This window comes from Symphodus melops, assembly GCF_947650265.1.
Source record: "Symphodus melops genome assembly, chromosome: 7".
Classification (NCBI taxonomy): Eukaryota; Metazoa; Chordata; class Actinopteri; order Labriformes; family Labridae; genus Symphodus; species Symphodus melops.
In genome coordinates this window covers 29317968-29335746 of record NC_136697.1, presented here as the reverse complement: position 1 = coordinate 29335746, position 17779 = coordinate 29317968, and the positions used below count along the sequence as shown (strand labels likewise).

At 45.8% G+C, this 17779-nt stretch overlaps 1 protein-coding gene across 1 annotated transcript; it reads left to right on the top strand.

Moving 5' to 3' along the window:
* The first annotated feature begins 4890 nt into the window (after nt 1-4890).
* On the top strand, nt 4891-17096 carry dnajc1 (DnaJ (Hsp40) homolog, subfamily C, member 1). The gene is made up of 12 exons (XM_079349154.1): nt 4891-5160; nt 7864-7965; nt 8160-8206; nt 11516-11681; nt 11791-11861; nt 11961-12054; nt 12306-12390; nt 12476-12633; nt 12752-12871; nt 12979-13027; nt 15986-16395; nt 16742-17096. The coding sequence occupies exons 1-12, from the start codon at nt 5002-5004 to the stop codon at nt 16808-16810; spliced, it is 1530 nt and encodes a 509-aa protein (XP_079205280.1). The 5' UTR covers nt 4891-5001; the 3' UTR covers nt 16811-17096.
* Nucleotides 17097-17779: the final 683 nt, after the last annotated feature.

Sequence of the window (17779 nt, the reverse complement as noted above, 5' to 3'; positions counted from 1 at the left end):
CCTTATTTGACACCTCCCAACAAACTCCTGATTACAAAGTGGGAGGTTCAACTTACATGGATGGGTTGAAAACGGAGAGGCGCCTAGTAAACTCCTCCCAGCAGGCGCTACAGATCACTTTACTTCAGGCTGTCACTGTGATGAACTCTGAACAGTCACAGTGTGTCAGACCTGTCTCTAACCTGAATGTACAAATATTATTTAATTTAAATGATCCTCTGCACACTCTGGGTCAGGACTGAAAGAACGAGATCTCGGATACAAGCGGCTGAAATGGGCTTCCTCCGTAGGGTGGCTGGGCGCACCCTTAGAGATAGGGGGAGGAGCTCGGTCACCAGGGAGGAGCTCGGAGTAGAGCCGTTACTCCTTCACATCGAGAGGAGTTAGCTGAGGTGGTTCGGGCATCTGGTCCGGATGCCCCCTGGACGCCTCCCTAGGGAGGTGTTTCAGGCATGTCCCTCCAGGAGGAGGCCTCGGGGTAGACCCAGGACACGCTGGAGAGACTATGTCTCTCGGCTGGCCTGGGAACACCTCGGGGTCCCACAGGAAGAGCTGGAGGAGGTGTCTGGGGCGAGGGGAAGTCTGGGTGTCTCTGCTTAGACTTCTGCCCCCGTGACCCGGCCCGGATAAGAGCCGGAAAATGAATGGAAAATCTACACACACTCTATAATGTAAATACTGTGAAGATAACTAGCTCATGTTTACGTCATCATCCTTTCACACTACTCACCAATGCACTCAGACCTTATTTAGTCTGTACATATTAGTCTTGAATTACTTGTTCATATTTAATGTTAACATTGTACAAAGAGAGCACAGTCGACTGAAGATAAAGTCCTTGTGTTAAACATACCTGGTGACACAGGTAATGTATGGAGCTCAATAATCAGTCCTTTGGCAGGTTTGGTACACGGGTCGTCAGATATGCAAACAAATCCAGAGGAGTGGGCTGAGGTCAGAAACAAAGAGCAGGCAGGAGTCATACACAAGATCAGGAACAAGAAACCCTCGGACTAGGTACATGAGGGAAACACTATGGAAGGAAACACAGGGCGTAAAAGCACAGACGATCAGGGAGCAACGAGACACAGGTGAAGGTCATCAGAAGGCTTCAAGGTGGAGACGAGAGGAGGATCTCAAACACAGGCAAAGGTAAGTAACACATAATGAAAAGATATCCACAAAACATGACCTCAAACAGGCTGACTCCTGTCACCTGGCCAATAAAGCTGATTCTAATCTACGTGAGGCTGTAGTGATCAAAGAAGGTGTTTTTTTTCTATCAGGCTGTAATGGCTAAACCAGTTTAAACTGGTTTGTATGAGACTTCCGCCAACAGACTCAAGTGGACATTCAAGGAACTGCAGTTTTTAGCCATGTTGCAACACTTTCCAACTCGTAAATACAATTTCAGAGGAAGTTACTGTCTTCCTACCTTCCTACCTACCTACCTACCTACCTACCTACCTACCTTCCTACCTACCTACCTCTACCTACCTACCTACCTACCTACCTACCTACTACCTTCCTACCTACCTACCTACCTTCCTACCTACCTACCTACCTTCCTACCTACCTACCTACCTACCTACCTTCCTACCTACCTACCTACCTTCCTACCTACCTACCTACCTTCCTACCTACCTACCTACCTACCTACCTACCTACCTTCCTACCTACCTACCTACCTACCTTCCTACCTACCTACCTACCTTCCTACCTACCTACCTACCTACCTACCTACCTTCCTACCTACCTACCTACCTACCTACCTACCTACCTACCTACCTTCCTACCTTCCTACCTACCTACCTACCTACCTACCTACCTACCTACCTACCTACCTACCTACCTTCCTACCTTCCTACCTACCTACCTACCTACCTACCTTCCTACCTTCCTACCTTCCTACCTACCTACCTACCTTCCTACCTACCTACCTACCTACTTACCTACCTACCTTCCTACCTTCCTACCTACCTACCTACCTACCTACCTACCTACCTACCTTCCTTCCTTCCTTCCTTCCTTCCTACCTACCTACCTACCTACCTACCTACCTACCTTCCTACCTACCTACCTTCCTACCTTCCTTCCTTCCTACCTACCTACCTTCCTACCTACCTACCTACCTTCCTACCTACCTACCTACCTACCTTCCTACCTACCTACCTACCTACCTACCTACCTACCTACCTACCTACCTACCTACCTACCTACCTTCCTTCCTTCCTTCCTTCCTTCCTACCTACCTACCTACCTACCTACCTACCTACCTTCCTTCCTTCCTTCCTTCCTTCCTTCCTACCTACCTACCTACCTACCTACCTACCTTCCTTCCTTCCTTCCTTCCTTCCTACCTACCTACCTACCTACCTTCCTACCTACCTACCTACCTACCTACCTTCCTACCTACCTACCTACCTTCCTACCTACCTACCTACCTTCCTACCTACCTACCTACCTACCTACCTACCTACCTACCTTCCTACCTACCTACCTACCTACCTTCCTACCTACCTACCTACCTTCCTACCTACCTACCTACCTACCTACCTACCTACCTTCCTACCTACCTACCTACCTACCTACCTACCTACTACCTACCTACCTACCTACCTACCTTCCTACCTTCCTACCTACCTACCTACCTACCTACCTACCTTCCTACCTTCCTACCTACCTACCTACCTTCCTACCTTCCTACCTTCCTACCTACCTACCTACCTTCCTACCTACCTACCTACCTACTTACCTACCTACCTTCCTACCTTCCTACCTACCTACCTACCTACCTACCTACCTTCCTACCTACCTACCTACCTACCTACCTACCTACCTTCCTACCTTCCTACCTACCTTCCTACCTACCTACCTACCTACCTTCCTACCTACCTACCTACCTTCCTACCTACCTACCTTCCTACCTTCCTTCCTTCCTTCCTACCTACCTACCTTCCTACCTACCTACCTACCTTCCTACCTACCTACCTACCTACCTTCCTACCTACCTACCTACCTACCTACCTACCTACCTACCTACCTACCTACCTACCTACCTACCTACCTTCCTTCCTTCCTTCCTTCCTACCTACCTACCTACCTACCTACCTACCTACCTTCCTTCCTTCCTTCCTTCCTTCCTACCTACCTACCTACCTACCTACCTACCTACCTACCTTCCTTCCTTCCTTCCTTCCTTCCTACCTACCTACCTACCTACCTACCTACCTTCCTTCCTTCCTTCCTTCCTTCCTACCTACCTACCTACCTACCTACCTACCTACCTACCTACCTACCTACCTACCTACCTACCTACCTACCTTCCTACCTACCTACCTACCTACCTACCTTCCTACCTACCTACCTACCTACCTACCTACCTACCTACCTTCCTACCTTCCTACCTACCTACCTACCTACCTTCCTTCCTTCCTTCCTACCTACCTACCTACCTACCTTCCTACCTTCCTACCTACCTACCTACCTACCTTCCTTCCTTCCTTCCTACCTACCTACCTACCTTCCTTCCTTCCTTCCTTCCTACCTACCTACCTACCTACCTACCTACCTACCTACCTACCTACCTACCTACCTACCTACCTACCTACCTACCTACCTACCTACCTACCTACCTACCTACCTACCTACCTTCCTACCTACCTACCTACCTACCTACCTACCTTCCTACCTACCTACCTACCTTCCTACCTACCTTCCTACCTACCTACCTACCTACCTACCTTCCTACCTACCTACCTACCTTCCTACCTTCCTTCCTTCCTTCCTTCCTTCCTACCTACCTATCCTTGAAAAGCCACCATGAAACTGCTTCAGATTCTTCAGAGTCCGGACAAAGGGATTAAAGAATTGATTCTGATGGTCTACATGACCAAACTGTCAGAAGAAGGCTGCTTTAAGAGGAAGCTTTGGAGTTCCTCTGGGTTTTTCTGACAGCATGAATCCAAAGAGCGCCTCCTCAAATAAATAACAAACTGTGTCTTACTGAGGCCCCGCCTCCAAAGCGTCAACGTACCAGAGAGAAACTGAACAGAAAGGACCAAATGATGGTAGGAGATACAGGCGGTTAAAAATAAAAATAAAAATTGTCTTCCTACCAAAGTGAAATTAAAGTATATCCTGACGCTTCCTTCACCTTTAGCTTTGTGAATCTGGTAGTGTGTTACTATGACAACCAAGACAGCACATGTCAAAGGGATGTTGTTCATTCTTTTATTTAATTGTGAAAGGGTTAACCCCTTCCTGTATTAGTGATTGGGTTTAAAATCTGTATGTGTTATGGCCCTCAATATGTAACATGCTCATTTGCCCTTCATGACAGCTGGCTGATTCATTTGCTGTCATTACTTCTTTTTTTTTTAAATTATTGAACAGCTGTCCCTGAAAGCTCCTGGTTTCATTTGCTCTTTAGTGGGTCTAATGTCTCGTGCATGTACTTTATTGATCCTGAGGGAAATCAAGAAATTCATCAAGAAACTCAAGTGAGGGTTAGGGTTAGGGTACAGCTTTGATGAAAATGTGTCTGTGACATCACACACCCATGATGTCCCGTGAAGAGCCTGCATGGAGCAGCAGAACATCATTAGTGATTGTGTACGTACTTTAGTAGGCACTGAAATTAGATATATGAAGCCCAAAAAAGGGCAGAACATGTGACCTTTAAAGTAATATCTTTATTCTTGTTGTTTTTAAAATAATAGGGGATATTCAATGTCATATCTTTTTTCTTCTTTATTTTATTCCATATAAAACAAAATTATAGTGAACAGTATTTTTCGTCAGTTTGTAAATTATGAACCTCCTGCAGGTGGCGCTGCAGTCCTGCTTACATCCTCACAGAGGACTTTTATTCTGACACGGTGACCCGGATGTGTCTCTCTACTTCCGGGTCGGTCGTCGCTGAGTTGGCTGACGGACCCGAGTAGACCCGACTCGAGTTTGGTTCTCTTGCTGTCGGACTCTGTCCGGGTTTGAGGGCTGATGGGTGTCCGTGCCGGGCCGTGCCGGGCCGTGCTGGTCCTTCTGGGCCTGCTTGTGGGTCTAGTCCCCCCTGGGCTTTCCTGGGACGCGGATCTGGAGCTGCTGGACCTGGTGGAGGAGATCCCGCAGAACTTCTACCAGTTCCTGTCCGTGGACCAGGTTAGTGCTAATGGCTAACTGTCTCCATGGTAACAACGGCTAGCTGCGTGCTTTGATCTCTAGATTTAGGTCACATCGTTCTACAGCACTTATAACAATAATAATAATAATATAATAATAATAATAATAATAGAATAATAATAATAAGGGAGTCTGATTACAAACGCCTTCGATCAGAAACATGTTGCGATATTTATTGATCTATAAAAAGCATTTCACACAATCAACCATGAAATACTTTGCAATAAATTAGTACTGCATCCGGGTCTTAGTTTGAACCTGGACTCAACAACAGGAAACAGTTTGTGCAGTTGGCTGGATGTTCCTCCTCATGTGGAGTGCTGCAGGGATCAGTACTGGCTCCACAATTATTCATCATGTATATTAATGATTCATGGGTAAAGTTTGGAGGCTGCTCAAACTGCTATTATCTGCAGATGATACCAGTATTTTTATCTACAGAGACTTTGGACAAGATGAAAGGCTGCTTTGACTAAAATACACTGTCACAAAATCTGTCCAATCATAGTCTGTTTCAAGTTTAAGACCCAAGTAAAGCTAATAACAGGGAGTGGAGATCCAAACAGTGACTTTACATTTCTCTGTGTAATAAGAGACTGTAGTATACTGTATACTATGTCAGTATGTCAGTATGTCAGTATGTATACTGACATAGTATATTAAGATTCTGAATGGAGAAAGAGTATGTGTATGTGTGTATGTATATATATATATATATTTATATATTTTATCATTATTTTGTGGTTGTCTTCACACGTTTGAAATAAAACAATAAATAAAATAAATAGAGCCAGTGAGGGGGGAATAGATCTGTGGGGGGGAATAGATCTGTGGGGGGGAATAGATCTGTGGGGGGGGAATAGATCTGTGGGGGGGGGAATAGATCTGTGGGGGGGGAATAGATCTGTGGGGGGGGAATAGATCTGTGGGGGGGAATAGATCTGTGGGGGGGCCGATGTCACGCATTACAACCAAATCCTCTTCCTGATTGAACCCTTTGAAATACGTCATCAGCAACAAACAAACAAATTTACGTTTACCAGGAATAGCTGAATGCTAATGCTAACACATGTTTACAGTTATAGATATGAAGAGCATAGAAACTGAATGCTGCTTCTTGTCTGTGTTTGGTTCTGACCCTGTTCCAGACGTAAAGAGCATAGAAACTGAACACTGCTTCTTCTGTTTGGTTCTGACTCTGTTCCAGATATAAGGATAATAGAAACTGAACGCTGCTTCCTCTCCGTGTTAGGTTCTGATTCTGTTCCAGACGTAAAGAGCATAGAAACTGAACGCTGCTTCTTCTGTTTGGTTCTGACCCTGTTCCAGACGTAAAGAGCATAGAAACTGAACGCTGCTTCTTCTGTTTGGTTCTGACCCTGTTCCAGACGTAAAGAGCATAGAAACTGAACACTGCTTCTTCTGTTTGGTTCTGACCCTGTTCCAGACGTAAAGAGGATAGAAACTGAACGCTGCTTCTTCTGTTTGGTTCTGACTCTGTTCCAGACGTAAAGAGGATAGAAACTGAACACTGCTTCTTCTGTTTGGTTCTGACTCTGTTCCAGACATAAGGATAATAGAAACTGAACGCTGCTTCCTCTCCGTGTTAGGTTCTGATTCTGTTCCAGACGTAAAGAGCATAGAAACTGAACGCTTCTTCTCCTCCATGCTTGGTTCTCACTCCAGGTATATATAGCCCCGTTTCCACCGAGCGGTCCGGCTCGGTTCGTCTCGGTACGGCGTGCATTTTGTGGCGTTTCCATAGACTGATCCCGGGAAAGATTCCCAAATAACCGATCCGTACCGTCCCACTTTTTGGGACCCTTCCATTGGGGGGCCAAGAATGTGGAGCCGACCTGAAAAGGTGGAACTAAACACTGCAGTCCTCTGATTGGTTGAAAGAAACAAAGCTGGATTGAGTTCTTGTAATAAAGAGTCACATGACAGTGACAGAGGAGATGACCTGCTGGATGTCTCCAGTGTTGGTTTGGTTTGTGGAGCGTTTTTCTCCTTTGTTGAATTTATTAGTTAGCGGTTAGCTGTTAGCTGCTATCATGTGATGCTATTTACATAGCAGCTATCATCATCCGGTTACACGCTGTCTACCAAATAGGACACGGGTGGCTGTGGAAACACAAACGGGAACCAAACCATACCAAACTGTACCGATCCGTACTGAACTGCTGTGTGGAAACAGGGTTTTAGTTATGGCGGAATGGCCTTAAAGGGGAGGAGCATACAGGGCAGCTAGAGGAGCTGTAGGTCCCTCACCCAGAGACATACAGGACAGCTAGAGGAGCTGTAGGTCCCTCACCCAGAGACATACAGGACAGCTAGAGGAGCTGTAGGTCCCTCACCCAGAGACATACAGGGCAGCTAGAGGAGCTGTAGGTCCCTCACCCAGAGACATACAGGGCAGCTAGAGGAGCTGTAGGTCCCTCACCCAGAGACATACAGGGCAGCTAGAGGAGCTGTAGGTCCCTCACCCAGAGACATACAGGACAGCTAGAGGAGCTGTAGGTCCCTCACCCAGAGACATACAGGGCAGCTAGAGGAGCTGTAGGTCCCTCACCCAGAGACATACAGGGCAGCTAGAGGAGCTGTAGGTCCCTCACCCAGAGACATACAGGACAGCTAGGGGGACTGCCTGTGTCTCTTACTGTCTCTCTGCCTGTCTCTCAGGATGCGTCCTCAGCGGAGATAAAGAAGGCGTATCGTCGGCTGTCTCTCTCTCTGCATCCTGATAAAAACAAAGATGAAGACGCTGAAAATCAGTTCAGACAGGTGAGTCAAAAAACTAAACGCACACACTCATGCTCACAAACACATTCACACACTCACGCAGACACACACACACACACACACACACGCACACGCAGACACACACACACACACACACACACACACACACACACACACACACACACACTCACGCAGACACACACACACGTATATAATGTTGTTTATATTCTTTTCAGCTGGTGGCCATTTATGAAGTACTGAAGGATGACGAGAGACGACACAGGTAAGACTCGCTTGCTGGTATCAGCCTACACTGTCAGCCAATCAGAGGACACACACGTCTCTAAATGTCCCATATTCTGCCCTTTTTGGGCTTCATATATTTAAACTATGTACCTACTAAAGTACGTTCGCAATCTCTAATGTTTGTAAAAAGCGTCTGTTTTCACGCACTGCAGCTCCATGCAGGCTCTCTCATCAGCCTGTATTTCTAATGCTCAGAATCCCCCACAAAGACAAAAATAAATCGAGCAGGCTCCCCACGTGTGTCAAGTCTGATCTGATTGGTCGGCCGATCTGCGCTCTCGTATATTGGTCAGTCATTCGGCTTTATTCTCAGATATGTCCCGTTCCTTTGACCATATTGGGAATGCTACAGTAAGTCCGAGGGGAGCTTATGCTTGCTACAACGAGCCAATAGGCTTGGATAAGTGACGTCTTGTGATGTAGCTCTGTAACTAGTCCCTAGAATTCTGTGACTAGTTCTCAGAAATATGTATCAAGTAAATATAACTCTGTAACTAGTCCTCAGAACTCTGTAACTAGTCCTCAGAACTCTGTAACTAGTCCTCAGAGCTCTGTAACTAGTCCTCAGAACTCTGTATCTAGTCCTCAGAACTCTGTAACTAGTCCTCAGAACTCTGTAACTAGTCCTCAGAGCTCTGTAACTAGTCCTCAGGGCTCTGTAACTAGTCCTCAGAACTCTGTAACTAGTCCTCAGAACTCTGTAACTAGTCCTCAGAGCTCTGTAACTAGTCCTCAGAACTCTGTAACTAGTCCTCAGAGCTCTGTAACTAGTCCTCAGAGCTCTGTAACTAGTCCTCAAAGCTCTGTAACTAGTCCTCAGAACTCTGTAACTAGTCCTCAGAACTCTGTAACTAGTCCTCAGAGCTCTGTAACTAGTCCTCAGAGCTCTGTAACTAGTCCTCAGAGCTCTGTATCTAGTCCTCAAAGCTCTGTAACTAGTCCTCATAGCTCTGTAACTAGTCCTCAAAGCTCTGTAACTAGTCCTCATAGCTCTGTAACTAGTCCTCAAAGCTCTGTAACTAGTCCTCAGAACTCTGTAACTAGTCCTCAGAGCTCTGTAACTAGTCCTCAGGGCTCTGTAACTAGTCCTCAGAGCTCTGTATCTAGTCCTCAAAGCTCTGTAACTAGTCCTCATAGCTCTGTAACTAGTCCTCAGAGCTCTGTAACTAGTCCTCAGGGCTCTGTAACTAGTCCTCAGAGCTCTGTATCTAGTCCTCAAAGCTCTGTAACTAGTCCTCAGAGCTCTGTAACTAGTCCTCAAAGCTCTGTAACTAGTCCTCAAAGCTCTGTAACTAGTCCTCAGAGCTCTGTAACTAGTCCTCAGAGCTCTGTAACTAATCCTCAGAGCTCTGTAACTAGTCCTCAGGGCTCTGTAACTAGTCCTCAGAGCTCTGTATCTAGTCCTCAGAGCTCTGTAACTAGTCCTCAAAGCTCTGTAACTAGTCCTCATAGCTCTGTAACTAGTCCTCAGAACTCTGTAACTAGTCCTCAAAGCTCTGTAACTAGTCCTCAAAGCTCTGTAACTAGTCCTCAAAGCTCTGTAACTAGTCCTCAGAACTCTGTAACTAGTCTTAGAGCTCTGTAACTAGTCCTCAGAACTCTGTAACTAGTCCTCAAAGCTCTGTAACTAGTCCTCAGAGCTCTGTAACTGGTCTTAGAGCTCTGTAACTAGTCCTCAGAGCTCTGTAACTAGTCTTAGGGCTCTGTAACTAGTCCTCAGAGCTCTGTAACTAGTCCTCGCAGATCTGTAACTAGTCTTAGAGCTCTGTAACTAGTCTTAGAGCTCTGTAACTAGTCTTAAAGCTCTGTAACTAGTCTTAAAGCTCTGTAACTAGTCCTCAGAGCTTTGTAACTAGTCCTCAGAGCTTTGTATCTAGTCCTCAGAGCTCTGTAACTAGTCCTCAGAGCTCTGTAACTAGTCCTCAGAGCTCTGTAACTAGTCTTAGAACTCTGTAACTAGTCTCAGAACTCTGTAACTAGTCCTCAGAGCTCTGTAACTAGTCTTAGAGCTCTGTAGCTAGTCCTCGCAGATCTGTAACTAGTCTTAGAGCTCTGTAGCTAGTCCTAGAGCTCTGTAACTAGTCCTCAGAGCTTTGTAACTAGTCCTCAGAGCTCTGTAACTAGTCTTAGAGCTCTGTAACTAGTCTTAGAACTATGTAACTAGCCCTCAGAGCTCTTTAACTAGTCCTCAGAACTCTGTAACTAGCCCTCAGGGCTCTGTAACTAGTCCTCAGAACTCTGTAACTAGTCCTCAGAGCTCTGTAACTAGTCCTCAGGGCTCTGTAACTAGTCCTCAGGGCTCTGTAACTAGTCCTCAGGGCTCTGTTACTAGTCCTCAGAGCTCTGTAACTAGTCCTCAGAGCTCTGTAACTAGTCCTCAGAGCTCTGTATCTAGTCCTCAGAGCTCTGTAACTAGTCCTCAGAGCTCTGTAACTAGTCCTCAGAACTCTGTAACTAGTCCTCAGGGCTCTGTTACTAGTCCTCAGAGCTCTGTAACTAGTCCTCAGAGCTCTGTAACTAGTCCTCAGAGCTCTGTAACTAGTCCTCAGAACTCTGTAACTAGCCCTCAGAACTCTGTAACTAGCCCTCAGAGCTCTGTAACTAGTCCTCAGAACTCTGTAACTAGCCCTCAGAACTCTGTAACTAGTCCTCAGAGCTCTGTAACTAGTCCTCAGAACTCTGTAACTAGTCCTCAGGGCTCTGTAACTAGTCCTCAGGGCTCTGTAACTAGTCCTCGGAGCTCTGTAACTAGTCCTCGGAGCTCTGTAACTAGCCCTCAGGGCTCTGTAACTAGTCCTCAGAGCTCTGTAACTAGTCATCAGAGCTCTGTAACTAGTCCTCAGAACTCTGTAACTAGTCCTCAGAACTCTGTAACTAATCCTCAGAGCTCTGTAACTAGTCCTCAGAGCTCTGTAACTAGTCTTAGAACTCTGTATCTAGTCCTCAGAGCTCTGTAACTAGCCCTCAGAACTCTGTAACTAGTCCTCAGAACTCTGTAACTAGTCCTCAGAACTCTGTAACTAGTCCTCAGAACTCTGTAACTAGTCCTCAGGGCTCTGTAACTAGTCCTCAGGGCTCTGTAACTAGTCCTCAGAGCTCTGTAACTAGTCCTCAGAGCTCTGTAACTAGTCCTCAGAGCTCTGTAACTAGCCCTCAGAACTCTGTAACTAATCCTCAGAGCTCTGTAACTAGTCCTCAGAGCTCTGTAACTAGTCTTAGAACTCTGTAACTAGTCATCAGAGCTCTGTAACTAGTCCTCATTATCCATGTCTGTGTGTGTCTCTAGTTATGATGACATCCTGGTGAACGGGCTTCCTGATTGGAGGCAGCCAGTCTTTTACTACAGACGAGTGAGGAAGATGAGTAACGCTGAGCTGGGCTTCCTCCTCTTCCTCATCCTTACTGTTGGACACTATGCCGTGATCTGGTCCATTTACCTGGAAAAGCAGCTGGTTAGTCACATCCTTTTACTACACAGTGTTCGCACAGAGAGCCAATGAGAACACCTGATTTAACCTCAACTGATCATGAGATGTGAGCATTAATCCTTGATGTATCCAGGACGAGCTGCTGAGTAAGAAAAAGAAAGAGAAGAAGAAGAAGATGAGCTCCAAACCTGCAGAGGACCTCAGGTGTGTTGGCCAGTATTGGAATGACAGATACAACTAAGACATCATTGAACTTCCTGTTTACTTGTTTTTTTTGTGATTCTTTTTGTTTTGTTGTTTCAGAGATCAGGACAGACCTCACTGGCAGGACATCCTTCCTCTGAAGCTCAGCATCTGGCTATACCTGTCCCTCAAAAACCTGCCCCAGACTGTCCAGGTATGTTACCTGTTTACCTTTCAGTCAAAAACCTGCCTGCCCAGGGGCCCGTACAGAAAGCCAGTTTAACGCAAACTCTGAGTTTGTTAATCCTGAAATGGGCGAAACTCTGGGCTTTCTGTATCAGAGGGGGAGGTCACTCACAAAGGAGAGTGTGTGTAAGCCAGAACTTCCACCAGATACATGTGCATTGATTGTCTGATCTTTGGTCTTTGTTTGTTTTCACCTGGCCGTTGGTCTCGGTGTTTTAGGAGGTGAAACAGTACTATGAGGACTACCAGCAGATGAAGCAGCAACAGAGAGAAGAAGCTGAAGCTGAACAGGAAGTTGTTATTAGTACGTTTGAACACTTTAGCTGGCTGTTAGATTCCTTTCTGTCTAGGTTCCTCACATGACAAGGTTTTTATAACTCTCCATTCAGGGGAGAAGAGGCCAAAGGTAAAGAAGCCTAAAGTGGAGTTCCCTGTGTACGAGCCATCAGAAGAGAACATTCAGAGTTATGATCAGACATCGTCCATCGAGGAGATCGAGGACCAGATGGACGACTGGCTGCAGGAGCGCAGAACAGGAAAGAAGAAGGTGTGTGATTGATCTGTTGTACCTGAAACATAATAAAACATTTTAAAAAGCAGACCAATTGAGGTGAAGGACAGGTGAAAGGACCGCCTAGATAATGTCAGTCTGTGTTTGTCCTCAGGCTACAGAATGGACAGAGGATGAACTCAGCCTCTTAAGCAGGTTGATGGTCAAATTTCCTGGAGGTACTCCTGGTCGCTGGGAGAAGATTGCTCAAGAACTGGGTCGATCAGTGACTGACGTAAGGCTCTTTGAACTGGTTTGAAACCAGTTTAGTTAGAGAGATACTGACCCAGCTGTTTCACTTCTTCAACATTGGTAATTGACTGATTCCGTTTTCTTCAACAGGTAACAAGTAAAGTAAAAGAGGTGAAGGACAATGTAAGCCACAACTCAGGTAAGATTTACTGAGGTTCTACTGTTTCTATTAGGATCAGGTTCTACTATTGCTGTCAGGATCAGGTTCTACTGTCATAATCAGGTTCTACTGTTTCTGTCAGGGTCAGGTTCTACTGTTTCTGTCAGGTTCTACTGTTTCTGTCAGGTTCTCTTGTTTCTGTCAGGGTCAGGTTCTACTGTTTCTGTCAGGGTCAGGTTCTACTGTTTCTGTCAGGTTCTACTGTTTCTGTCAGGGTCAGGTTCTGCTGTTTCTGTCAGGTTCTGCTGTTTCTGTCAGGTTCTGCTGTTTCTGTCAGGGTGAGGTTCTGCTGTTTCTGTCAGGGTCAGGTTCTACTGTTTCTGTCAGGGTCAGGTTCTACTGTTTCTGTCAGGGTCAGGTTCTACTGTTTCTGTCAGGGTCAGGTTCTACTGTTTCTGTCAGGTTCTGCTGTTTCTGTCGTGGTTAGGCTCTGCTGTTTCTGTCAGGTTCTGCTGTTTCTGTCAGGTTCTACTGTTTCTGTCGTGGTTAGGCTCTACTGTTTCTGTTGTGGTCAGGTTCTGCTGTTTCTGTCGTGGTCAGGTTCTGCTGTTTCTGTCGTGGTCAGGTTCTGCTGTTTCTGTCAGGTTCAGGTTCTGCTGTTTCTGTCAGGTTCAGGTTCTGCTGTTTCTGTCAGGTTCAGGTTCTGCTGTTTCTGTCGTGGTCAGGTTCTGCTGTTTCTGTCGTGGTGAGGCTCTACTGTTTCTGTCAGGTTCTACTGTTTCTTTTAGGGTCAGGTTCTACTGTTTCTGTCGTGGTGAGGCTCTACTGTTTCTGTCAGGCTCTACTGTTTCTGTCGTGGTCAGGTTCTGCTGTTTCTGTCAGGTTCTACTGTTTCCTTTAGGGTCAGGTTCTACTGTTTCTGTCAGGTTCTACTGTTTCTGTCGTGGTGAGGCTCTACTGTTTCTGTCAGGCTCTACCGTTTCTGTCGTGGTCAGGTTCTGCTGTTTCTGTCAGGTTCTACTGTTTCTTTTAGGGTCAGGTTCTACTGTTTCTGTCAGGTTCTGCTGTTTCTATCGTGGTCAGGTTCTGCTGTTTCTGTCAGGTTCTGCTGTTTCTGCCAGGGTTAGGTTCTACTGTTTCTGTCGTGGTCAGGTTCTGCTGTTTCTGTCAGGTTCAGGTTCTGCTGTTTCTGTCAGGTTCAGGTTCTGCTGTTTCTGTCAGGTTCAGGTTCTGCTGTTTCTGTCGTGGTGAGGCTCTACTGTTTCTGTCAGGTTCTACTGTTTCTTTTAGGGTCAGGTTCTACTGTTTCTGTCATGGTGAGGCTCTACTGTTTCTGTCAGGCTCTACTGTTTCTGTCGTGGTCAGGTTCTGCTGTTTCTGTCAGGTTCTACTGTTTCTGTCAGGTTCTGCTGTTTCTGTCAGGGTCAGGTTCTGCTGTTTCTGTCAGGGTCAGGTTCTACTGTTTCTGTCGTGGTCAGGTTCTGCTGTTTCTGTCAGGTTCTACTGTTTCTGTCAGGGTCAGGTTCTGCTGTTTCTGTCAGGTTCTGCTGTTTCTGTCAGGGTTAGGCTCTACTGTTTCTGTCAGGTTCTGCTGTTTCTGTCAGGTTCTGCTGTTTCTGTCAGGTTCTACTGTTTCTTTTAGGGTCAGGTTCTGCTGTTTCTGTCAGGTTCTACTGTTTCTGTCAGGGTCAGGTTCTGCTGTTTCTGTCAGGTTCTGCTGTTTCTGTCAGGGTCAGGTTCTACTGTTTCTGTCGTGGTTAGGCTCTACTGTTTCTGTCAGGTTTTGCTGTTTCTGTCAGATTCTACTGTTTCTGTCAGATTCTACTGTTTCTTTTAGGGTCAGGTTCTACTGTTTCTGTCGTGGTTAGGCTCTACTGTTTCTGACAGGTTCTGCTGTTTCTGTCAGGTTCTGCTGTTTCTGTCAGGTTCTGCTGTTTCTGTCAGGTTCTGCTGTTTCTGTCAGGTTCTACTGTTTCTGTCAGGGTCAGGTTCTGCTGTTTCTGTCAGGTTCTGCTGTTTCTGTCAGGGTCAGGTTCTACTGTTTCTGTCGTGGTTAGGCTCTACTGTTTCTGTCAGGTTCTGCTGTTTCTGTCAGGTTCTACTGTTTCTGTCAGATTCTACTGTTTCTTTTAGGGTCAGGTTCTACTGTTTCTGTCAGGGTCAGGTTCTGCTGTTTCTGTCAGGTTCTACTGTTTCTGTCAGGGTCAGGTTCTGCTGTTTCTGTCAGGTTCTGCTGTTTCTGTCAGGGTCAGGTTCTACTGTTTCTGTCGTGGTTAGGCTCTACTGTTTCTGTCAGGTTTTGCTGTTTCTGTCAGGTTCTACTGTTTCTGTCAGATTCTACTGTTTCTTTTAGGGTCAGGTTCTACTGTTTCTGTCGTGGTTAGGCTCTACTGTTTCTGACAGGTTCTGCTGTTTCTGTCAGGTTCTGCTGTTTCTGTCAGGTTCTGCTGTTTCTGTCAGGTTCTGCTGTTTCTGTCAGGTTCTACTGTTTCTGTCAGGGTCAGGTTCTGCTGTTTCTGTCAGGTTCTGCTGTTTCTGTCAGGGTCAGGTTCTACTGTTTCTGTCGTGGTTAGGCTCTACTGTTTCTGTCAGGTTCTGCTGTTTCTGTCAGGTTCTACTGTTTCTGTCAGATTCTACTGTTTCTTTTAGGGTCAGGTTCTACTGTTTCTGTCAGGGTCAGGTTCTGCTGTTTCTGTCAGGTTCTACTGTTTCTGTCGTGGTTAGGCTCTACTGTTTCTGTCAGGCTCTGCTGTTTCTGTCAGGTTCTACTGTTTCTGTCAGGTTCTACTGTTTCTTTTAGGGTCAGGTTCTACTGTTTCCGTCAGGGTCAGGTTCTACTGTTTCTGTCAGATTCTACTGTTTCTTTTAGGGTCAGGTTCTACTGTTTCTGTCAGGTTCTACTGTTTCTGTCGTGGTCAGGTTCTGCTGTTTCTGTCAGGTTCTACTGTTTCCGTCAGGTTCTACTGGTTTGGTAACCCTGATGTTGTCTTTGTTCAGGTCTGGTGAAGCTTTCAGAGCTGAAGGGACCTCTGCTTCCTGTCAGGTCACTTCCTGTGGCCGACAGTGCAATGACCCAGCGAGATGGTGGAGCATTTAATGAGGGGGAGGAGGTAGAAGAGGAGGAGGAAGAGGAGGACCAGGGATCGGTGGTCAGGAGGAGGAATAAAAAGTCAGCAGATGTCGGAGATACGAAAGTCAGAGGTCGTCGTCAGAGAGATTTTGATCCAGCAGCAGTGTTGGAGGAGGAGGATGAGGAGGCAGGGCCTCAGGAGAATAAGGAGAAGGCTGAACCTGCCATCTGGACTCAGAACCAACAGAAGCTGCTGGAACTTGCCCTGCAACAGTTCCCGCGAGGAACCGCGGAACGTTGGGACCGCATTGCCAAAGTGGTCCCAGGAAAGACCAAGGTGAGGACAAGACAGGTGGATGGCCTCATGTTCACCTGTGATGTAGAGATACAGACAGGAAGTCAGGCTCTCACTGTGGATTGAATAATTAATCATTTAACTCTAAGAAAGAGGTCAAAGGTCAAATCCCGAGTGACAGGTGAGTCTCAGTCCTCAGGTTGTTCTTTTTTTTCATTAATTTTGTATGTTTAAAGAGCTTGAACAAACCTTATTTTCATGTCATTCCAACAGTCTGTGTTTAACTTTCAAAGTAAAGCTCAAAACTGAACTTTACCTTTTATTGTGTTACTTAAAAGTTTCCTTTCTTGACTGACAGCTGATTGGTCAGTGTTGTTCTGTGTTTCAGGAGGAGTGTATGATTCGTTATAAGATGTTGGCCGAGCTCGTTCAGAAGAGGAAACAGGCCAAAAGCTGATTAAGTGTCCTGAACAGGTGAATCATGTGACCTGTCAGCAGTGTTTTATTTTCTGTCCAGGTGAGCTGCCTTCTAATTGGACTCAATTACACTTACTATTTTTTTATCAGTGTGACAGGCTGTCTCATCTGCTCAGGTGTTTTTAATAACTTGTGTCAAAGTAAGCAGGTAACAAGTCTGAACCCACCTGATGTGTGACCTCACAACTTCATGTGCCTTAGCTCCACCCAGCATGCTGTCAATCCACTTCTGTTGAACTTATCAATAAAAGTATTTATTAACTGCTGCAGCTTGTTTTCATTGAGTCACACATACCTGTGTCCACGCTGTGATGGATTCAGCTGGGCTCTTATAACAATAAGTAAGGTCTTAATGTTAACAGACAGTGAGGTGTTCTACCTGTTCTTTGTTAATGTTAACAAACAGTGAGGTGTTCTACCTGTTCTTTGTTAATGTTAACAGACAGACAGTGAGGTGTTCTACCTGTTCTTTGTTAATGTTAACAGACAGTGAGGTGTTCTACCTGTTCTTTGTTAATGTTAACAGACAGTGAGGTGTTCTACCTGCTCTTTGTTAATGTTAACAGACAGTGAGGTGTTCTACCTGCTCTTTGTTAATGTTAACAGACAGTGAGGTGTTCTACCTGTTCTTTGTTAATGTTAACAGACAGTGAGGTGTTCTACCTGTTCTTTGTTAATGTTAACAGACAGTGAGGTGTTCTACCTGTTCTTTGTTAATGTTAACAGACAGTGAGGTGTTCTACCTGTTCTTTGTTAATGTTAACAGACAGTGAGGTGTTCTACCTGTTCTTTGTTAATGTTAACAGACAGTGAGGTGTTCTACCTGTTCTTTGTTAATGTTAACAGACAGTGAGGTGTTCTACCTGCTCTTTGTTAATGTTAACAGACAGTGAGGTGTTCTACCTGCTCTTTGTTAATGTTAACAGACAGTGAGGTGTTCTACCTGTTC